This window comes from Oncorhynchus tshawytscha, linkage group LG26 (assembly GCF_018296145.1).
Source record: "Oncorhynchus tshawytscha isolate Ot180627B linkage group LG26, Otsh_v2.0, whole genome shotgun sequence".
Lineage (NCBI taxonomy): Eukaryota > Metazoa > Chordata > Actinopteri > Salmoniformes > Salmonidae > Oncorhynchus > Oncorhynchus tshawytscha.
The window spans coordinates 38,413,286-38,436,592 of record NC_056454.1 but is presented as its reverse complement, the minus strand read 5'-3'; the positions used below and the strand labels follow the sequence as shown (position 1 = coordinate 38,436,592).

At 42.0% G+C, this 23,307-nt stretch overlaps 1 protein-coding gene across 5 annotated transcripts in view; it reads right to left on the bottom strand.

Moving 5' to 3' along the window:
* Positions 1-23,307, bottom strand: part of LOC112224863 (nebulin-like) — a 93,772-nt gene that overhangs the window by 9,342 nt on the left and 61,123 nt on the right. Inside the window, exons 92-126 of one of the 5 annotated variants that reach the window (XM_042306584.1) lie at positions 22,858-22,965; positions 22,538-22,645; positions 22,050-22,157; positions 21,692-21,796; positions 21,174-21,278; positions 20,839-20,937; positions 20,546-20,650; positions 20,163-20,267; positions 19,891-19,995; positions 19,318-19,422; positions 19,009-19,113; positions 18,621-18,725; positions 18,317-18,421; positions 18,103-18,207; positions 17,587-17,688; positions 15,759-15,860; positions 15,424-15,531; positions 15,012-15,116; positions 14,680-14,784; positions 14,338-14,439; positions 14,102-14,206; positions 13,702-13,812; positions 13,431-13,541; positions 13,140-13,241; positions 12,712-12,816; positions 9,583-9,678; positions 7,016-7,126; positions 6,654-6,758; positions 5,578-5,682; positions 4,780-4,884; positions 3,926-4,036; positions 2,414-2,524; positions 1,646-1,759; positions 1,175-1,279; positions 829-933 (exon numbers count right to left, since the gene is read on the bottom strand). In XM_042306584.1, the coding sequence (XP_042162518.1) occupies positions 829-933; positions 1,175-1,279; positions 1,646-1,759; positions 2,414-2,524; positions 3,926-4,036; positions 4,780-4,884; positions 5,578-5,682; positions 6,654-6,758; positions 7,016-7,126; positions 9,583-9,678; positions 12,712-12,816; positions 13,140-13,241; positions 13,431-13,541; positions 13,702-13,812; positions 14,102-14,206; positions 14,338-14,439; positions 14,680-14,784; positions 15,012-15,116; positions 15,424-15,531; positions 15,759-15,860; positions 17,587-17,688; positions 18,103-18,207; positions 18,317-18,421; positions 18,621-18,725; positions 19,009-19,113; positions 19,318-19,422; positions 19,891-19,995; positions 20,163-20,267; positions 20,546-20,650; positions 20,839-20,937; positions 21,174-21,278; positions 21,692-21,796; positions 22,050-22,157; positions 22,538-22,645; positions 22,858-22,965 (3,699 nt within the window). The remainder of the gene's footprint in view (positions 1-828; positions 934-1,174; positions 1,280-1,645; positions 1,760-2,413; positions 2,525-3,925; positions 4,037-4,779; positions 4,885-5,577; positions 5,683-6,653; positions 6,759-7,015; positions 7,127-9,582; positions 9,679-12,711; positions 12,817-13,139; positions 13,242-13,430; positions 13,542-13,701; positions 13,813-14,101; positions 14,207-14,337; positions 14,440-14,679; positions 14,785-15,011; positions 15,117-15,423; positions 15,532-15,758; positions 15,861-17,586; positions 17,689-18,102; positions 18,208-18,316; positions 18,422-18,620; positions 18,726-19,008; positions 19,114-19,317; positions 19,423-19,890; positions 19,996-20,162; positions 20,268-20,545; positions 20,651-20,838; positions 20,938-21,173; positions 21,279-21,691; positions 21,797-22,049; positions 22,158-22,537; positions 22,646-22,857; positions 22,966-23,307) is intronic. The other 4 variants (XM_042306585.1, XM_042306587.1, XM_042306586.1 and 1 more) reach the window with 4 other exon arrangements.

Sequence of the window (23,307 nt, the reverse complement as noted above, 5' to 3'; positions counted from 1 at the left end):
CTGTTTCCTGATCGCAAATTCTGCGGACTCTTTGGAATTGGCCATATGGAATATTCTCTTTTAGCCTTTTGGGGTGAAAGCTGTCTGCCCTCAGAATGGTATTCCCATCTGTAGGCTTCCTAAAGATTGATGTGTGCAAACAACCTTTCTCATTTTTACTAATGTCGAGGTCCAAAAAGTGAATGTTATCCTTGCTGTACTCCATAGTTAGTTTGATGTTGTGTAACCACTCCCTCTTCCAATTAGGGCTGATTGGAAAAGCTGTTCAAAAGAGGACCTTGTATTCCTTTTTTTTGTGCTCCCTGACGAAGACCATGCAGCCGAAACGCATCGTTTAAAAAAAACGTTGTTTCTATTGAACATGCCATACTAATAAAGGCATTTGTATTAATTATATGAAGAGTGCCTTGGTCCTCCTTTCTTTTTGACTTTACATGTTGCATTTATATATTTATTCAGTGTAAACTAAATTATGAAATTAGCTACTCTACTTTCCAACGACAATAAAAAGTCTTGAGCCTGGCTTTTCTGAATCGGTAATTAGATAATAACCATAATGTCCACCTGCTGCTGGTTTCTTTTAGTTCAGACAGCAAAACACAACAGATGTCCATAAAGAAACAATGAACATATACATGTATATAAAGTATTGAAGGTGATACTTTGAAGTCAAGATACTGAAGATGCACAGAGACACACCTTGCTGCCACTGACTGACATGGGGGCATGGTGAACCTGAGACCTGGAATCCAGGCCTTGGTTCCAAAGGGAGGGTTCTAAAACGGAAGGTTCTAAAATGGAACGGAGGTTTTAAAGGCTTCTACTTACAGTGCTGAAGTTCTTCTGATTCTCACGGACTCTCATCATCTCAGGCGTGTCCAGGACGGGCACATAGTGAGACATGCACTTCTCAGCCTCCTCCCTGTACTTTTTCTGTTGGGACACAGTACAGAGAGAGATAGAGAGATAGAGAGATAGAGATATAGAGATATAGAGATAGAGATAGAGAGAGAGACATCACATAAGAGCTTGGTCATTCAACTCTAATGGCAATGTTTTCAAAGCATATTAGTCTATATCAATCAAATTGATGCAAAATGTATCTACATAGTTTATGAAGTGTTTACGTACACAGTTAATAGACATCCACAGTAGTTTGGAGCGTTCCTCTTACCTGGCTGACCATGTTCCTGATGTTCTGTGCGTGGAGGATGTCAGGGGTGTCGATAACACTAGTGTAGCTAGCCCTGTCTGCCTCGGCAGTCTGCTTGTACTTTTGCTGAGGAGGGACACAAACTGCAGCTCAGAAGCACACTCTTTGTTAAATAACATCTACATGCACTGATGGAGAGTGGTTGTTCAGTATTCTTGGTACAGTACACAATTATAGTATTGAAGGCAATGAACATGGTGGTTATGATTATAGTGTGCATTCATTACATGTAAAATAGCTATACAGCAACTCAGGTATAACGAAGACAGTTGGGCAATATGAAATAGCTTCTAGGTTACAAGTAAATGCTATTGTGGTAGTTATCACCTAAAAAAATATGGCTATAATGTATTATGCTTTTTGAAATTACTGGACTTAACGCACATATTCCAAAACAAGGGTGTCTTGGCCCAAAAACCCTGTCCCACTGACCTGGCTGAGGATGTCTGTAGCATTCCTAGCCCTCATGAAGTCTGGCGTGTCTGTAGCCAATGCCAACATTCCCTTGCCCTTGATCTCTGTCTCCAATGCCTTCTTGTATTCTTTCTGCAAACAGCCACATTACACACAGTCAAGTCAAACACAATACTATTTATAGTGAGTATTCAAAATAACTACTGGATATTATGTCACATTGGTTTAGGGGCTGCAGAGCCAGAAACGTCACAGGTTAAAACATCTTCAGCTAAGGGGATGATTAAGGAGACTCCTAGGGAACCGTGAACAGAGAGTTTAGCATCACAAACCAACAGGAACAGATAATGGGATTAAGTTACAAGTGAGGGAGAGTGATGTGAGACAGGAAGGGTCCACTCAGAGCTGAAAGACAGAAGAAGGTTTAGTGTGAATCACAGTGAAAGTTGTTTCAGACATCATATTATCTGGTTAACCTGGGGAACTACTAGCCTGGTGCCAGATCTGTTTGTGCTGTCTTGCCAACTCCTGTAGTCACTGTCAACATTGGAGTTAGCAAGACAGCACAAACAGATCTGAGACCAGGCTGGGGGAACGACACTATTAGCTCCACAACTGCGTTGGAAACACATTAGTAATGTCATTAGCCAGAGCCAAGAAGAAAACCAATCAGCTGCCTGGTTAGTTAGGTGATGAAGCAGGAAGAGGAGGAGGAAAAGAAGCAGAGGAAGAGGGGGATGAGCGAGGGATTAGAGAAGAAGCCTGTTCCATCTGTAGCAGTCCTACCTGACTCAGGATAGCAGTGGCGTTCCTTGCTCTCAAAAGCTCAGGAGTTTCCTCAAAAACAGTTATCCCTTTACCCTTCACCCCCTCCTCTAGATCCCTCCTGTAATCTCTCTACGGGGCGGAAGAAAGAACAGAGAGGCTGCAGAGAGACAGGCAGGGTAACACAGGCAGGGCACACAGACAGGACACGGTACGGTAAAGGCTCAGGTGGCAGTACCTCTCACTCATAGATTCTCAAAGCCACCAAGTCTCGCCTTCAGATTATGACAGACCAGTTCTGTCATTTTGGTTGACATGTATAGACAAATATTGAGTTGCCAAATCGGACATTATTCTTATTTTTTACAATAAGTATTATGACCAATAGACTTATTAAATTAGACATTGGAAAGACATTGGTGAGTTTGGTAAGCAGCCTGATTAAAAAAAACTATCCCATTTTATCAGACAATAGGACAATAAATACCCACAGAATCTTTGGTACAAGACAGTTTGTTCATGAGGCTCTTTGTCAAAAGCACTCATGCCTACATTTCATTAGGGCATAATGCACAACAAACACAGGAAACAGGGTTAATTTACAAAGCCAAACCAGACAGAAAAACCAGATGGACAAAGCAGACAAATGCAGACAGTTGTTTTGCACCAAACCTCCTGTATTGTCCTACTACATGGAGGGAATGGTTGTTTTGCAGCAAACCTCCTGTAGTGTCCTACTAGATGGAGGGAATGGTTGTTTTGCACCAAACCTCCTGTAGTGTCCTACTAGATGGAGGGAATGGTTGTTTTGCACCAAACCTCCAGTATTGTCCTACTAGATGGAGGGAATGGTTGTTTTGCACCAAACCTCCTGTAGTGTCCTACTAGATGGAGGGAATGGTTGTTTTGCACCAAACCTCCAGTATTGTCCTACTAGATGGAGGGAATGGTTGTTTTGCACCAAACCTCCAGTATTGTCCTATTAGATGGAGGGAATGGTTGTTTTGCACCAAACCTCCTGTAGTGTCCTACTAGATGGAGGGAATGGTTGTTTTGCACCAAACCTCCTGTAGTGTCCTACTAGATGGAGGGAATGGTTGTTTTGCACCAAACCTCCTGTATTATCCTACTAGATGGAGGGAATGGTTGTTTTGCACCAAACCTCCTGTACAACTAAAACAGTCATGCAGCATTACTATGGTACTATGAACATGGAAAAGGGTGTATTTATTATGTGTAATAGTCATAGAGTGTATTATCTTCAGGTGGCGAACCATGCAAGCTGACCACATCTAACCTGGGTGTGACAGAACAATTAAGAAAAAGTCACAAGTGGGGTTAAAAGAAGGAGGGCTGTGGTGGTTGTGAGGGACTTAGTACGATTACCAGGGGTGGGTGAAGAGGAGGAGAATGAGAATGAGGAGAATGAGGAGTAGAGTGAAGAACTGGACGAGGAGAAGGAGGAGGGGAATTAGGAACTGGAGGAGGAGAAGAATGAGGAGTTGAAAGAGGTGGTAAATGCCCGTTCGTTACCTCGTTGGCTATTTTGGTGGCATGTCTGACATGTAACATGGCAAGGGTGACCTCCAAGCCTGAGAGGTTCTTTCCCTTTATGGACTCCTCATATTCCTTATGATAGTCTTTCTATTAGCCACAAAGATAAGACAAGTGACAGACACAGCTGAGATACAACATATAACATCCAAGCGTAGTAAGTCCACAGTCACAATGCAAGCTTCACCTCAATATTCTTACTAAGAACAAATCCGGGGTGTATTGCCTTACGCATTACCACAGTATACCTCTGGTGTGGGTAGTGTTTTTGGACACACAATATTAGATTTGAAACCTTTTTGTGTTTGTGCATGTATAATAGTGCTCTTTTGTGTAAGGAGCCACGTCTTCTTCAACAGTCAATATGTTCCCTACATTACATCAACGCAGTATGGTAAGTCTTGTGTTCTGCGTCAGTCTGTCTGTGCACTAGCAGGGAAACATGACTACCAGACAGACATCCCATCCAGTACCGTTCCTTAACCCTGGATCATCAGAGGAACATTTGGATTTCTGAACTTACAGTACATCATGTGTCAGTGCCATAGAAATCTGTTATGGGCGCTAGTGCCAGTGCTTACCTTTCACATCAAATTACACATAGGGAGAGTACAGTTCACAGACATTGTAGTAACACTTATGGAGAACACACAACAGTCTGCAGAATCTCCAAATACCACCCCAGAAATACAGTACAGATACATTGTCAGGCAAAAACAGTTGAGTGTTCCGTGTTCTCTTCTGAGCATCAGCGAAAATCCCAACTGCAAAGTAAAATGGTTGTTTGAACCAACAGTTAGATATTGGGTTGAAACGATATAATGTGTATTTACCGCGCTCTGCATATGCTGGGCTTCCTTAGCCGTCACATAGGTGGGGGTCTCGAAGTCCAGCATGGCCTTTCCTTTAGCCTTCTCATACTTCTCCTTGTACTTCACCTGTCAGACAAAGAGGAGTCAGACACATATATTCACAATATCATAGTTTCTTAATGTATTTATTGAATAAAGTTGACTTACTTTATTGAATAAATATGACTAAATAGGCCATTTAAGGTTACCATTGAGGCCTACGATACCAACTGGGCTATAACACCATAACAGTGTAACAAGGTGTCTTCAGAACACACTGACAGGGTTTATGACACAGGTTTGTTTCAATATGGTGAATTCTGGTCCAGAAATAATTTCCACTTAAACCAGGGGAAGTTCATTTTTACCTTCTAATCCAGAGGGCAAAATTACTCCACACAGAATGGAAGCACGGGAACCAGTTTATAAGGATTGCGGTATAAACCTCTCAGGTTTAATGATGGTGTGACGAGTGGATTCATTCAAAAATGACTTACATAATAACACACAGCCCAACCAACACTTCCAGTAAAACTGTTTTTGCAAGTCAACAATACAAACACAAATTATTTCTCAAAGTGTTCCACTATTTAATGACTTCACAGTTAGGAGAAGAAACCTGGGAGAATTCAGAATTTAGATTCGCAGGTCACATGATGAATTGTAATATTGGAGAGATGATTTTCAAACAGGAAGTTGACATCTCAAACACGGGAAGTTAAAACCGGGTGATGCCAATAGGACTGGTTCATAGGTCGTCCCATACATTGGCCCACTTACGTGACTCTGTAGTTCTGAAGCCTCCTTGTGATGAAGCTGTTCTGGTGAGTCAGCGATCATGAGGTAGTGACCCTTAATGTCCTCATGTTTCTTCTTGTACTGGTACTAAGAGGGAATCAGCGCCCAGTAAACAGCTCAGTACAAAGGTGTAGGGAAAAAGAGCCACTGTCGTTAGCTCACTCAATGCCACCCATTTAAATATAGATGTTTTTTAACAAGAATGTTTTATAAAAAGTTAACGAGCGGGAATAAAAAGGAATAAAAAATAATGAAATGAAAGAAAATGAAAAAAGAGAGAGTGAGGCAGAAAGTTTTGAGCGTCAGTGGTTATAGAAGACTAAGTTATGATATACTAAGTTAGATTTTTATGAAGAAAAGAGGAAGAAATCCATTCTGCACACGATAACATGCTAGACGGAGACGATGTGTGAAAAAGACTCATCTAGACCATAGATTAATGAAAAGAGACATGGAAAAGAAGGTTACAGCAGGTTCTAGTACTAGTACTGGGAGAACAAGGGGTTATGTGAGGAAGTTTGTAGGTCAAAAGGTGAGAAGGTTCAGGGTCACTACCAGATGATGTCCTTGAGGATTAACTCACTATTGATCTTTGTTTTACTACGGCTTAGATAAGCAAAGCAGGACAAAACTGGCTGAAATGACATCATTACAACTACATTACAACTATTTCTGGTTGTAAACTGGCTGAAATGACATCATTACAACTACATTACAACTATTTATGGTTGTAAACTGGCTGAAATGACATCATTACAACTACATTACAACTATTTCTGGTTGTAAACTGGCTGAAATGACATCATTACAACTACATTACAACTATTTCTGGTTGTAAATTGGTTGAAATGACGTCATTACAACCAGATGTGCCTGCTGGGAGAGAAATAGGGAGAGCCAGTGATTCCTAATGATATGGAATGACTTGGTTGGAGGGTTGCCGTGGCGAGGCGGTTGGTTTTTGAGAAGGCGGTTGTTACGCAACGCAGGATGATGGTGATGATGACACTACCGGGATTCAAGAAGGTGGTACAAGGGCTTATGTGAGATTGTCTTACGTCACTGGACAGCTTGCTGGTGCTCAGGTTGTGCTGCATGGACAGAGACTCTGCCATGTCGGTTACAGGTTTGTGCAGCTTCTTCAGGTCACCCTTGTACTTCACCTGTGAGATGAGAAGACAGACAAAGGAACATCATCGTATTATAGAGAGCTATTATATAGATAAATCATTATAATATAGTGTAATTATTATATAGATATATTATTATAGAGTTTTCTATAGTACATCTCATGAACTACTTGGTCCCGGTTGCTTGGTATATCTTTGATAAACACCTGTGAGTAAAGACCTCTTAGCCTGAATGAGTATTTATCATATTAAAAGAGTGGTACTTCTACTTGGGTGAGTGCAACACGTACCTCACTAGCCAGCTGGTGTGCATCCTTCTGAGTCTTGTAAACCACACTCTCCTTCATGTCATACTTTGGCCTGAGCCCCTTCTCCTTGTCATACTTGGCCTTGTACTGCACCTGGAGGGATATCACACGGCAGTGTGTGTGTTAGTCTCAGTCTGATTGTGTCTGTGAGGAAGGTAGCCAATCAAATCAGACGCAGAGAGAGTAGGATTAACGAGGAGAAAAACAGTACACCAGAATACAGTATTCGGTCACATAATATAAAAAGGGCTCATGGTTAGTTGAATGATTTTAGAGGGATCCAAATCCAGAGTTTCTGAATCTATGTAACTACTTACTGTCCTCAGTTACTAGCCCTTGTTATACAGCATAACCGTTTCAAGTCAAAAACCATAGGTTGCCTTCTAGGACTAATTTGATATAATGCATCTGTGGGTATAACACATTAATAAATAAGCACTATTTTTTTACTTTCAATGAGCAAACTAACCCCAGAAGGCAATTAAGACATAACAGTCAGGGGAAACACATTTACACACAGAACATTGACTCCATATATAGGCTGTTGGAACAGTATATATGGTCGTCAGAAATAGAAAATGAGGGAGAAAGTGATGCTGGGATCCCATTGCAGAGAGAGTCTGAGGTACTCCTAATCAGTAGAGGAACCAGCTGAAGAAAAGTCAGGGAGAGAGAGAGAGAAAGAGGGAGAGAGAGAAACACCAGGGAGAGATAGAGAAACACTGGGGAGAGAGAGAAAGAAAGAGGGAGAGAGAAACACCAGGGAGAGATAGAGAAACACCGGGGAGAGAGAGAGAGAGAGAGAGAAAGAGGGAGAGAGAAACACCAGGGAGAGATAGAAAGAAAGAGGGAGAGAGAGAAACACCAGGGAGAGATAGAGAAACACTGGGGAGAGAGAGAGAGAAAGAGGGAGAGAGAAACACCAGGGAGAGATAGAGAGAGAAACACCAGGGAGAGAGAGAGAGAAAGAGGGAGAGAGAAACACCAGGGAGAGATAGAGAGAGAAACACCAGGGAGAGAGAGAGAGAAAGAGGGAGAGAGAAACACCAGGGAGAGATAGAGAGAGAAACACCAGGGAGAGAGAGAGAGAAAGAGGGAGGGAGAGAGAGAAACATCAGGGAGATAGAAAGAAAGAGGGAGAGAGAGAAACACCAGGGAGAGATAGAGAAACACTGGGGAGAGAGAGAGAGAAAGAGGGAGAGAGAAACACCAGGGAGAGATAGAGAAACACCGGGGAGAGAGAGAGAGAAAGAGGGAGAGAGAAACACCAGGGAGAGATAGAGAGAAAGAGGGAGAGAGAAACACCAGGGAGAGATAGAGAGAAAGAGGGAGAGAGAAACACCAGGGAGAGATAGAGAGAGAAACACCAGGGAGAGAGAGAGAGAAAGAGGGAGAGAGAAACACCAGGGAGAGAGAGAGAGAAAGAGGGAGAGAGAAACACCAGGGAGAGAGAGAGAGAAAGAGGGAGAGAGAAACACCAGGGAGAGAGAGAGAAAGAGGGAGAGAGAAACACCAGGGAGAGATAGAGAGATAAACACCAGGGAGAGAGAGAGAAAAAGAGGGAGAGAGAAACACCAGGGAGAGATAGAGAGAGAAACACCAGGGAGAGAGAGAGAGAAAGAGAGGAGAGAGAGAAACATCAGGGAGAGATAGAGAAACACCAGGGAGAGAGAGAAACACCAGGGAGAGATAGAGAGAGAAAGAGGGAAAGAGAGAAACACCAGGGAGAGATAGAGAGAGAACCACCAGGGAGAGATAGAGAGAGAAGGAGGGAAAGAGAGAAACACCAGGGAGAGATAGAGAAACAAAGAGGGAGAGAGAGAAACACCGGGGAGAGATAGAGAGAGTTAAGAGGGGGAGAGAGAGGAATGAGGAGTGTGTAAATCCAATAGAAATGAGCAAAACAATCTTCTATTTATAATATGCTCCAAATGAAAAGGCAGTGACAGAACTTCTGGCAAACTAATAAAATGGTTCTCATAGGGGTCAACTCTGTCTGTTGTGAATAAGATGCCTTAGATAAGCTTTGCTACAGGATGTACACAGTCCTCATAGCACAGAGATAATGCTGTAATTCTGTAGAATGATGCAACAACAATAAGCCCATGGCACGGTACCACATCAGACAGAGACATCGACTAATAAAATAAACATCTATTTAATATTTTTCTTTGACTTGAAGGAAAATAGTTATTGCATCATCATGCTTGTCTATGTTTGGTGACCAGCGAAGCTTGCGATGGGAGATACAAAGAAGGTAGCTACAGATATAAGAGAAACAAAACAAAAAGGACTGGAGGTCAAATGAAAACAAGAAAATGGAGGAAAAAGGGCGGGAAAATTATCAAATCATAACAGAAATGAAAAAATGTCCCTGAGTCCTTGAGTTACGGAAGCAGAGGTGCCCCAACAAACGCTCCCAGAAATCAATCAATCAGTGAGTCATTGAATAGAAGGAGAAAATAAGTCACAAGGCACAGACAGGAAGTTGCAGGAAGTTGCAGCCCATTGGTCCCCGCCCCAGGGTCTCAGAGGTATTCCTTTCTTACATTACTAGTCAGAGCACTCATTTTCTTAAGGTGGCGGCTCTGAGGAGTATCGATGGAAGCAGCTCCGTGGAGGGAGGGCCTGGCTTCCAACTCCTCCTACAAAGCAGCAGTAAGACGGCAGGGTGAGAAAACAAAGACACGACAGAATGGAGGGAGGGAACAAGTAGAGATAGGGGATTAGGGAGGGAAGGATGGACCCAGCAGGCAAAACTGCTTGAAATGATGTGGTTTCAACACTGTAACAACACTACAACTCTGAATTACAACACAGTTTTGCCTGCTGAGAGACAGTACAGGGGAGAGGACTATAAGTATATGGAGGAAAGGGAGAGGGCTATACAGGGGTAGTACAGGTATTAAAGGGAGTATATTAACATGTAACTATGGAGAGGAGATGGAGAGGACTAGTATATTAACATGTAACTATGGAGAGGAGATGGAGAGGACTAGTATATTAACATGTAACTATGGAGAGGAGATGGAGAGGACTAGTATATTAACATGTAACTTTGGAGAGGAGATGAAGAGGACTATAGGGAGTATATTAACATGTAACTATGGAGAGGACTAGTATATTAACATGTAACTATGGAGAGGACTAGTATATTAACATGTAACTTTGGAGAGGAGATGGAGAGGACTATAGGGAGTATATTAACATGTAACTATGGAGATGAGGTGGAGAGGACTATAGGAAGTATATTAACACGTAACTATGGAGATGAGGTGGAGAGGACTATAGGGAGTATATTAACATGTAACTATGGAGAGGACTAGTATATGAACATGTAACTATGGAGAGGAGATGGAGAGGACTATAGGGAGTCTATTAACATGTAACTATGGAGATGAGGTGGAGAGGACTATAGGGAGTATATTAACATGTAACTATGGAGATGAGGTGGAGAGGACTATAGGGAGTATATTAACATGTAACTATGGAGAGGACTAGTATATGAACATGTAACTATGGAGAGGAGATGGAGAGGACTATAGGGAGTCTATTAACATGTAACTATGGAGATGAGGTGGAGAGGACTATAGGGAGTATATTAACATGTAACTATGGAGATGAGGTGGAGAGGACTATAGGGAGTATATTAACATGTAACTATGGAGAGGAGATGGAGAGGACTATAGGGAGTATATTAACATGTAACTATGGAGAGGAGATGGAGAGGACTATAGGGAGTATATTAACATGAAACTATGGAGAGGAGATGGAGAGGACTATAGGGAGTATATTAACACGTAACTATGGAGAGGAGGTGGAGAGGACTATAGGGAGTATATTAACATGTAACTATGGAGAGGACTAGTATATTAACATGTAACTATGGAGAGGACTAGTATATTAACACGTAACTATGGAGAGGAGATGGAGAGGACTATAGGGAGTATATTAACATGTAACTATGGAGAGGACTAGTATATTAACACGTAACTATGGAGATGAGGTGGAGAGGACTATAGGGAGTATATTAACACGTAACTATGGAGATGAGGTGGAGAGGACTATAGGGAGTATATTAACATGTAACTATGGAGAGGACTAGTATATTAACACGTAACTATGGAGATGAGGTGGAGAGGACTATAGGGAGTATATTAACACGTAACTATGGAGATGAGGTGGAGAGGACTATAGGGAGTATATTAACATGTAACTATGGAGATGAGGTGGAGAGGACTAGTATATTAACACGTAACTATGGAGAGGAGATGGAGAGGACTATAGGGAGTATATTAACACGTAACTATGGAGATGAGGTGGAGAGGACTATAGGGAGTATATTAACATGTAACTATGGAGGGGAGATGGAGAGGACTATAGGGAGTATATTAACATGTAACTATGGAGATGAGGTGGAGAGGACTATAGGGAGTATATTAACATGTAACTATGGAGGGGAGATGGAGAGGACTATAGGGAGTATATTAACACGTAACTATGGAGATGAGGTGGAGAGGACTATAGGGAGTATATTAACATGTAACTATGGAGGGGAGATGGAGAGGACTAGTATATTAACATGTAACTATGGAGAGGAGATGGAGAGGACTATAGGGAGTATATTAACATGTAACTATGGAGAGGACTAGTATATTAACATGTTACTATGGAGAGGACTAGTATATTAACATGTAACTATGGAGAGGAGATGGAGAGGACTATAGGGAGTATATTAACATGTAACTATGGAGAGGAGATGGAGAGGACTATAGGGAGTATATTAACATGTAACTATGGAGAGGACTAGTATATTAACATGTAACTATGGAGAGGAGATGGAGAGGACTATAGGGAGTATATTAACATGCAACTATGGAGAGGACTAGTATATTAACATGTAACTATGGAGAGGAGATGGAGAGGACTATAGGGAGTATATTAACATGCAACTATGGAGAGGACTAGTATATTAACATGTATCTATGGAGAATAGGAGACAGTCAGAGCTCACAAGGACAGAATAGGACATGGGTAACATGGGTAGTTATGCAGGGTGGCAAAAGAAGCACCTAATGGATGGAAGGTCACTACTACCTATGCTACAGACTAGCTAGGACAGCTGAGCAAATACTATAGCAATACTATAGATCCAGGGGTGCAACTTTGGTTTTAGAAGTGGGGGGGGATATCACTTTTTAAAAATTATTATTTAAAAAACATGTTTTTATCCTTTCGGATAAACACTCCAAACAGCCTACCCTACCACTTGGAGGAGTCCGCATGGTCCTAAATCCCCCTGTTGCCTAGGTTTGTATCACATTCCAATTATAAAACTGGGGGCAACAAAAATGCAATTTCAGAATGTTGGAGGGACATGTCCTCCCTGTCCCCAGTGAAAGTTGCACCCCTGTATAGATCTCTATGAAGCAATCATGATCTCTAGGAAGCTGAACTGAAAGGCATGCCAACTGGGCTGCTGAATTTACATCTTCAGTGACAGTGAATAAAACTGAAAATATTTTCTGATCGCAGAAAATAACTGACAATGAAATGATTAAAAAAAATGAACTGAGACAAACATAATTAAATAAAGGGGAATAAAAACATTGAAAACAGCCCGAGGTGTTGGGAACAACTGGTCAATTCAGACTCGGAGGGTTTGGTGTTGACCGTACCTGGCTGTTAAGCTTGGACACCGCAGTGGCCAGAGCGATGTCTGGACGGTGGACCAGGGAACCCCCATGGGCAGCCTCCTGGCGAGCCTTCTCACGGTAGCCAATCTACCAGACACAATATACAAACCATGAGTGGACTGGACAATACAAGGGAAAGGGGATACCTAGTCAGTTGCACAAATGAATGGATTCAACCCAAATGTGTCTTACGCATTTAACCCAACCCCTCTAACAAACCATCAGTGGGTAATGCAAAGACAGACTGTTGTGATATGAATTGTTTTGGTGCCTTTGATGGCGTCATGCTGAGAATATAAACAACAGCATGAATATTCATCTCAGAGAGGTAAACAAATACAAAATCCCTTTAATTTTGCAAAACAGTCTTCGCCACTGTGTAGGCTATTCACTGTGTGCTAAACACTCACATTGCTGGCGAGCTTGGAGGCCTGTGTAGCCCTCATGATGTCTGGGCGCATAGCCACAGAGGTGTAGTTGAGCTTGGCCTTAGCCTCCTGCCTGTAGGCAAACTAGAAATGGAGAGAGAGGATAGAGTGATATTTGTGACAACTGCTGATGTAAAAAGGGCTTTTATTAATGCATTTGATAGACTGACTGATTAATAACAATCAATTCCATAAAACATGGATGAACTATTGACTGTCTTTAATAGAGGAGATATACAGTCGTTTCATAGAAGAGGAATGTGACTGACTTACATTGCTCTGATTCTTGGCTACGTCCATGGCGTGCTGCACATCGGGAGGCACTCTCATGTTGTTGTACTTGGACTTGCCCTTCTCCTTCTCAAACTTCTGCTTGTACTGTTTCTGTGGACAGAACGGCGGAGACAAAAGACGTCAAAGGTAACAAATGGCTCAGGACTGTACAGTCTTGGGAAGTCTCATTCACTTTGTGCGAGAAATCTGGAAATTAAGGTTCAGGACTGTATTCCAGCTCTAACTAAACAGCTGGTATGGGGAGACTGACCTCGCTGACCAGTTTGCCCATGTCCTTGGCGTGGATGGTGTCACGGGTCGTGGGCAGAGTGGTGAATTGTCCGGTCTGCTGCTCCATCTTGCCAGCCAGCTTGTATTTGCTCTGAGGACAGAAAGAAAACCAAGGACTAGTGTCAGACTGGAATCTGATTGGGCGCTGTACAAACCAAATTAACATACTGTACAGTTACATTCATTATAACAAGTGTTCTTGAGATATTTTGTGACAAATTCCTCGTTCATCCATAAATTAAGGTTCACATTATGACATTTAAGATCCATCTATAATAACTATACTGTAGGTTAGTAAGGAAAGCCATTTATTGGCAGTAATAAACATTACATAGTAAGTATCTGCAGTTATCATGTTTCTGGTGTTTTCTGCCTCTTACCTCAGATGCCAGAATGCGCACTGACTTGGCATGAAGGTTAGTAGGAGTGTCCAGAACAGTCTTATACTGGCCTTTTGCCTTCTCAAACTTCTCTCTGTATTTCACCTGGTGGACAGAACAAAGAACCACAATTAACACAGGCTTTTCTTCACCTTCAGATTTCATTTCCATGTGTCAGAATAGAACAGAACAGCTTTATTTTGATTGATGGGTGGCCGGTATAGGAAACGACTCACATTGCTTAAGTCAGCATTCATCTTAGCCAGGACGGCTAACTTGTCGTCCACGATGGAGATCACACAGCCCTTCATCATCTCCTTGTCATACGTGTACTCAATCTGAGGACAGCAACACATGCAGCAGGGGTTAGACCAGAAGAGCCATGTCAAAGGAATCAGTATAGAAACCTGGGCCGGTGTTTTGTTGTGTGTGTAGCTAAGTCATCTAAGTCACTATTGTTTTTAGCATTGTATTCTTCTACACATAATTTTTCATTCTTAGAAGATGAGCCCCCTTGTGGGCTAAAATACATACAAACAAACATACAAACAAACTAAGGTCTTTTGTGCATGACTCACATCACTCTGCTGGAAGTTGGCCTTGGCAGCTTGGATAAAGTCAGGTCTGTCGACAGTCCAGATCCACTTGTTCTTGGTGGCCTGGTACTTCTTCCTGTAGTCCAGCTGGAAGGAGACAAATCATACAGGAACAGAACAGTGAGTGAAGGGTCTGCCCCAAGAAAAAACATTTCAGAAGGGTGGAAAACATCAGGTATAACACCTGGTCCTAACAAGCCAACTTCATTCACTAATACACTCATTCATTCATTCATTCATTCATTCATTCATAAGTGGTGTTCAGAGGTAAATGGATAGGAGGAGATGAGGAGTACTGGAAGAGAGAGACTCACATTGCTGATGTTCTTGTAGGCTTCCTTGGCAGCGCGGATTTCAAAGGATTCAGGGTCCATGTTGATCTGGGCCTTGCTCCTCTCATATACCTCCTTGTACTTCAGCTGAGACAAAGGAGAGAAAAACACACTGATACAGAACCAGGGATATGACTGTACCTGCCTCCATCCAAATCTTAGACATGTGGTCGTAAGGCTTTCCACTTGATAGCATAGCCACAATGTCTAAATTGGCAACATCGTAAAAAATCATGAAAATATTAGCTTTATGGTCTTAATTTAAGATTAAGGTTAGGCATTAGGTTAGCAGTGTGGTTAATAAGATTTTAAGAAGAGCAATTGCAGAAATAGGTGGGGTTTAAGACTTTGTGGCTGTGTTATGTGTGAAATGGAAGGCAGCCAGAGTACATACCACGCTGGTGATCTCCTTGACCTTCTTCATGTGTGCGCTGTGTGGAGTGTCATGGCCCAGGGTGTAGCCCTTAGCCTTGTTCTTGTTATACTCCATCTTGTAGACATTCTGGAAAAAGTGATGGGAAAATGTTGCAAGTCACAATTATTCAAATATAGTGTTATGTTGAGAAATACACAGTAGTAACAAAATCATACATTTATACATTATATGATTTTATTAAATATTTATTTAATTTTGTTACTTTATTTATTTTTCTGAGAAGAGGGAGACCTTGACAACAATTGCAACAAAAAGTATCTTTAATTGAATGTTGTGTGACGAAGTGAACTCACGTCTCCGATGGCTTTGCTGCGTTTGTGGCTCTCATGCTCGGGAGTCTCCAGGATGGAGGTGAACTTGTTCTTAGCAAGTTCATACTGCTCCCTGTACTTCCACTGTGGTGATGGGGGCAGGACACCAGAGTTAGACACACTCACACATGAGACATTACTGTCAAATCGGTATCAATTTACCTTATTTACAGTGTTTCAATTATCTATAGATGATCTGTGTGCTTTGCAGATTGATTTTATGAGTTAAGTTTACATAGCTTTATCCATTCCTGATCAAACTAAATGTATGTGCTAAAAAAGATAATGACATTTAAAATGTAGTGTAGCATGAAAAGGAGATTCTGTGAAGCGTGATTACAGTACATGTCAATGTAATGAATGAACGCAATGGGAAGACACCATGCACAGGTTGGAACATGCTTTATGGAAACATGCAACACAATGAAATGATGTGCAAAGAGATGTCCACAAACACACAGTGTGAGAATGAAAACAGTGCTTTTCTCATGGTTCATTTTCGTCAGCTGACGTTTGATCAGCTCGTCTGCTTCGAGTCCTACGTGTGAGTCTGGTGCTAATGATGGTTGTATTTATTTATTATCATTTGGATAAAAAATGTGAACTTAAATAAATGAAAATAAACAAAACTATTGGCTTTGTCATAGGAAATATGTATTCCTCATTTAACGTACAATGTCTTTCTAGACGGTTCAGTCTGTACTTGTGATGTGGGTTACAGGGAGCAGGATCATAACTTGGGATGAACTGGGTAGCTTGGGTTCAGAGGTCAGTGGAGATTCAAGACTGTTTCTGAAGCAGGGAGGAAAAGATGTCCAGAATTTGACAAATGTGGTGGTTGGCGGCAGGTAGCCTAGCAGTTAATAGCATTGGGCCAGAAACCCAAATCTGTTGATGTGCCCTTCAGCAAAGTACTTAACCTTAATTGGTCCTGTAAGTCGCTCATATTGAAATGTGAAAAAATGGGAGTGAAGGAAGCTACTGTCAATTAGGAGTTCAGGATGGGTTTCCGTAGCTGAAGTTAGCTAGGGCTGAGGCTGGGAAGACAACTGCAGCAGGAGGGAGAGGGAATTGGGAAAACTGCGAGGTGAGTTTGGTTGGTCTGCTGGGCCGATGGACGATTACCTTACACTGCTCGCTGGACTGGTAAATGGCGCTGAGGATGTCTGGGCAGAGCAGCTCATTGCAACCGTTCTTTAAGAGCACCCTGGCCCTGGATCTATATTTGTTCTGTCCACGGAGGGACACACTAACACACACACACACACACAGACACAGCATGCTGAGGACAGGCACGGGGTCAGTGGACAGGACGGAGTGGACTGGAGAGGAGCTGCGGAGATCCTAGGCCTGGAGTCTGTGTTGTGTCCTCCTGATCTATTCCCTCAGAACCATTAAATCTAGTTCAATCTGGTTCAATCAATCATATGGGCTTTTTTTATTAGCTTTTATGATTTTGCCAATGCTTTTAAAAAATGTTGACATTTGTCACTGACATGATAAAGGGGCTCAACCAAGTCTACGGGTTTGACTCTGAGTGCACAGATCAAGGAGAGTGTAGCCGCTCACTCAGAACACCCAAGAGGGCTATTTGAGTGACAGAGTACGACACCTGCTGCGTGAGGAAAAAGAGAGAGAGAGACGTGAACACGACCAACCATGGACATTATATCCATGCAACTACGACCTCCCGCAGGCCTGCAGTCAGATGACCTCATGCACCGGTCTCGGAAGCAGGTTATCTGATAGGCCCAGAGGAGGTAGAGGCGGACGAGGGCGGGGCTCAGCAGTAGGAAAATCATAGCTTTACCTGGCTATTCTTGGCGTTCTCCTTAGCCAGGAGGGTTCTAGGATCATCCAACACACTGCTGTACTTATCCTTGGTCTTCTCATAGGCTGCTCTATAGTGCCTCTGCTCAGAACATCAAAAAGGAGTTAAAGACAACTGACAAACAAACAGGGAGCTGTGACAGGGGATAAAAAGACTACAGGAAAGAAGGCCAAGGTTAATCCCATGTGATACATAGAGGAATGAACTGCAGAGACAAAAGAAACTTGAGTGACAACAACACGGTACTGTGGCTAGGATTACCTCAGGAAGAAGCCAGGTGCATTCATCATTACAGAAGATATTCATAACGTTATGAACTAATCATGACCATCTTTTACCTTCGAAGCTGAGAATCCAAATGAGATGCAGTAGAAAGAAAACATGTTATACTCATTACTGCATCTGTTTTTCATAAGATCGTTTCAATAAGATCAAATCTATCCAGTATATCCAAATTGAAACCAAATTGAAACCAAAAGTGCGGCTGTGACTTACATCGTTGATAATAACCGAGGCATTCTTGGTGGCCTGGAAGAATGGAGTGTCACAGGTATACTTGAAGTGGTGTCTGTTCTTCTCGAAAGTTGCTTTATAGTGTCTCTGTTTACAAAAGAGAAGAGGAGAAAAAAGACGGGTGGTTATGGAAGACAAAGATACAGTAAGAGCTGAGGGTTTTATTGTATTTGCAGCGGTAGATGATCTTCGTTACCTCACTGAAGAGGACCTTGTTCTTCTCAGCCTGGACCATCTCAGGTCTGTCCCACACGTAGCAGCCAATACCCTTCAGCCAATCCAGATCCTCCTTGTACTTGATCTAATATTGGACAGAGAAATTAATGGTGTGGGTCATTCATAAACACACACGTTACATAAAAGCATTCTAATACGCTGAAATGGACAATACCATTGTTTAATGATAAACTACCCATTCTAAGTATTCAAATGTACTGAAACTGACAATACAATGACTCTGCCCTGAGGGTATTTTCTGATGTTAAGGGGACGTCACTCACATCGCTGATGTTTTCACCGATGATTCTGCTGTGGAAAAACTCTGGACGGTCGGGCATGGATCTCCATGTACCCAGAGAGTTGATGTACTTCTCTCTGTATTTGACCTGTGTGAAGGAGAGAAAGAGAAGTGTCTTATATCTGTATGATAACATACATGTGTACAGGCTAAATCCACATGCCAAAAGTCTGTTTAATGGGCCAAATCATCCTATTGGATGGCTCTGAGCCAGAAGGCAAAGCTGGTTGAAACGACTTAGTTGAAAGAGATCACTGGTCGTAAACTGGTTGAAATGAATAGGTTGAAAGAGATTACTGGTTGTAATGATATAATTTGAAACAGTTTTGGTAGCTGGGGAGAGATCTTTTCTAATCGGCTGACATACTGACCTCGCTGATGTCATCGGTGACCCTACGGTGACACACGATATCCAGGGCATCCTTGACACTGTGGTAATGTCCCTTGGATCGCTCAAAGCTCTCCTTGTAGCGCAGCTAGAGAGAGAGAGAGAGACAGAGAGAGAGAGAGAGAGAGAGAGACAGAGAGAGAGACAGAGAGAGAGAGAGAGAGAGAGAAAGAGAGATGGAGAGAGAGAGAGCGAGAGAGACAGAGTGTGTGTAATAGGTCAGTCATTTGTAAGAAGGACAACTTAAAGACCAAAGACAGGCGGAGGAGGGATCACCAGAGAGCATACTCACATCACTGGATTGTAGGTAGGCCTTCTTGGCCCGGACCAGGATGGGTGTGTCATGGATGCTAGTGTACTTGTGCTTCATCTTCTCATACTGATCTCTGTATTTGATCTGGGGACGAATCAGAGGAGAAACTGTGTTAGAGCAGCGGTGAAGGGCAAATACTATGGGACGTGATAACCTTCACACTGGGACGTGATAACCTTCACACTGGGACGTGATAACCTTCACACTGGGACGTGATAACCTTCACACTGGGACGTGATAACCTTCACACTGGGACGTGATAACCTTCACACTGGGGCGTGATAACCTTCACACTGGGGCGTGATAACCTTCACACTGGGGCGTGATAACGTGATAACCTTCACACTGGGGCGTGATAACCTTCACACTGGGACGTGATAACCTTCACACTGGGACGTGATAACCTTCACACTGGGGCGTGATAACCTTCACACTGGGACGTGATAACCTTCACACTGGGACGTGATAACCTTCACACTGGGGCGTGATAACCTTCACACTGGGTTGTAAGGACGAAAAGTGTTTGAGTTAAATTGCGTTAGAAAGACTTACCTCGCTGTTGACCACCTTCATAGCCCTGGCGTGGTCCATTATTGGGGTGTCCACCTCCGGAGTGAAGTGGGCCCTCTCCTTGGAAGCCAGGTCAGTGTACGTATACTGCAGTTATGAGATACATGAACAAAAATGTCAGAAATCACTTTCTTTGTACCTCGTTTTTGTAATTGTTGTGCTTTAAGTTGGTATCAATACAAATCTTAACACAGATATCAGTCCTCCAAGAGTTCACCAGGTTTATTGTATCTATGAGAGCTAAATTGACTTGCCTTGTTGCTGAGCTGTTGGGCCCATTTGACTCTCTTGACATCGATGGAGTCCAGGGTGGTGGTGCACTTGGTCTTGTCCACATTGCCCTGGGCTCTGTACATCAGCTGAGGAAGAGAGGTTAAAGGTTAACATAGCCACTTCACACTGCCTATTCAGACAGAAAGACAGACCTGTTAAACCATATTATAATACGGCAAAACTTCCATTAAATGCTGAGTCTCCAACAAGCAACGGCCTCGTATAATGGCAGTTTTACTGTATTCTGTTAATATATTGTATATTACAATATGATATATTAATAATATATATAGATCTATATATTATATATCTATATATATATGTGTGGGAAATGGTGGGCGATATAGTAGAGAACATGACTCACGTCGCTCATGTGGGTCTTTAGCTCAGTGACGCGCTGGTACTCTGGTGTGTCCAGGACCACAGTGAAGTTGGCATGGTTCTTCTTTGCCTCAACTTCATAGTTGGCCTATTGTGGTAAGACAAATGAATATGGATTAACATGGAGCAGAAATATTACAGACAGTATTTACAGTATTTGCAGATTGTGTATACTTAGCTAATTACTTAGACCAATCGCCTCGTGAGGGTTGTAATCCACCAACTGATTGGTGATTGAAGCCATAACAAAATGAGAAAGAAAGGAAAGGTACCTACTCTAAACTTGGTAATGTTGCGGACAGTAGACATCTCAGGTGTGTCATACAGGAAGCAGCCAATGCCTCTCAGCCACAGAAGGTCCTCCTTGTATCTCAGCTGGTGATGGAAACAGAGACACAACGATTACATTACTGTATAATTATTCATTAGGCATGGAGGGACTTAGAAAAGTAACAATAAACCATTAACCCTTCTCATATTCTCACTGAAGTTAACTTAAGTATTTGGTGAAAAAAAACATATTTCAGTAGTTGTATAGCCTAAATATTGCCTGTTTCAGAAGTTACTTGGCTGCTTTGTTTTCAGTGAGTGAACATTATTGGGCCACGTACGTCACTGGTGATCTCGTTGACGTGGTTACAGTGTATCATCTGGGGAGTGATGCCCATGGGGATCATGGTGCCTCTGTTAGCGAAGTACTTCTCCTTGTAACACAACTGCATGGGACAGAGGGAGACACACCGTACTTAGAACATGTGACAAACTAACTTCACAGCAAATAGAACAAATAAATCCATTGTTTTTAAACGAAATGTCTCTAAATATAATGAATGTACAGTATGAATGAAAAAATAGATATAATCATGATGAATTAGACTTGTAGCAAGCATCAACACAAAGCCATAGTGACAAACATCAATGAGGCATAGTAACAAACATCAATGAGGCATAGTAACAAACATCAATGAGCCATAGTAACAAACATCAATGAGCCATAGTAACAAACATCAATGAGCCATAGTAACAAACATCAATGAGCCATAGTAACAACCATCAATGAGCCATAGTAACAAACATCAATGACAATAGTACAGGAGTGATAATGACAGGATGTCAAAAGGTCACGTACGTCGCTGACGGCCTCCTGGGTCATCTTGACCTGTCTGATCTCGGGTGTGTCATAGGTGGTGTGGATCTTGCCCTTGCCCTTCTCATACAGCTCACGGTATAGACGCTGAGACAGACAGACAAACAGACAGAGAGAGAGAGAGAGAGAGGGGAAATAACATCACTACTACTACACCACAAAACAATCCTTTTAATAATACCAACATACTAGAGTCTTTGACTCTATAACGATTCAATATCTTTCAAGGGATTCATAACAAAAAAATGTATAGAAGGATCATCAATCAAATTGAATAATTAATAAATTATTATATTTTTCCAAATAGTGAGGGAAGAGTAGCAGACGTTTGTAATCCTACCGGGTTGGTGACCTTGTTGGCGTTCCTGATGTTGACGAAGCTGACACCTTCTGGATCCATGGTATAGTTCGTAGCCTTTGACTTTTCATAGTCATTCTTGTACTTCACCTACACAACAACACAATTCCACGAGTGAGGTACTACGATACAAATCCAACATATTACCATTCTACGGTAACTACACATATAGGCTTCCTTTAATTCACCTACACAAGACTGTTCCTAGTGTAACTCCACTACATCCATCCAGTCATACTACAGTACACAACACAAGACTGTTCCTAGTGTAACTCCACTACATCCATCCAGTCATCCTACAGTACACAACACTCCTGCAGTATGTGCCTCTTATAACTGAAACTTTGCATCTGAATAGATTAATATTATTTTATTTTATACAATGACCTCACGGAATGTGAATGGTTCATATTTTATACACAATGTAACAAATTGATGAACATTTGAAGAAAATAAAGTGTGTTTCTTACGCTGCTGGCAACAATGGAATTTTGTTTTGCCTGCTTCATGAGAGGATTATCGTGGGGAAGAGAGTAGCCAGTGGGCATGGAGTTCTTGTTGGCCTCCTTGTACAAGTTCTGAAGAAAATAAGGAGAGGAGTAATCAGAAGAGGACATAAGATATGAGAATCATCATAGAAATTACAGTCAGCGTTTATATCCAGAAACAGTTTGAGGGAGTAGGTACTATCTATGCATCTTTGAAGTTATGAGTGATGTATGCTTTGTAAGAGTGTACTTAAAGCAAATAAATGATCAAAGAAAATAAGTAAGAATTGAAAACATCTTACATCACTCTGGTTGAAGTTGGCCAGGCGTGCCCTCTCTGTATCCACGGTGACAGCGGGGGAGGAGTTAGTTCCCTTGACATTGGTGACGTAGTCGTTACGGTAGTGGAGCTGAGAACATGAGAGGATAGAGGACGAATAGGTGAGAACTTAATATGCTTCATCATTGAACTTGAACGATCTGGCCTTAATGTACATGCACTCTTGTAATCTCCACCCGGCACGGCCAGAAGAGCACTGGTCACCCCACAGAGCCTGGTTCCTATCTAGGTTTCTTCCTTGGTTCCTGCCTTTCTAGGGAGTTTTTCCTAACCAACATGTTTCTACATCTGCATTGCTTGCTATTTTGGGTTTTAGGCTGGGTTTCTGTATAAGCACTTTGTGACATCTACTGATGTAAATAGGGCTTTATAAATGCATTTGATTGATTGATTGAGAATTTTTTAAAGTCAA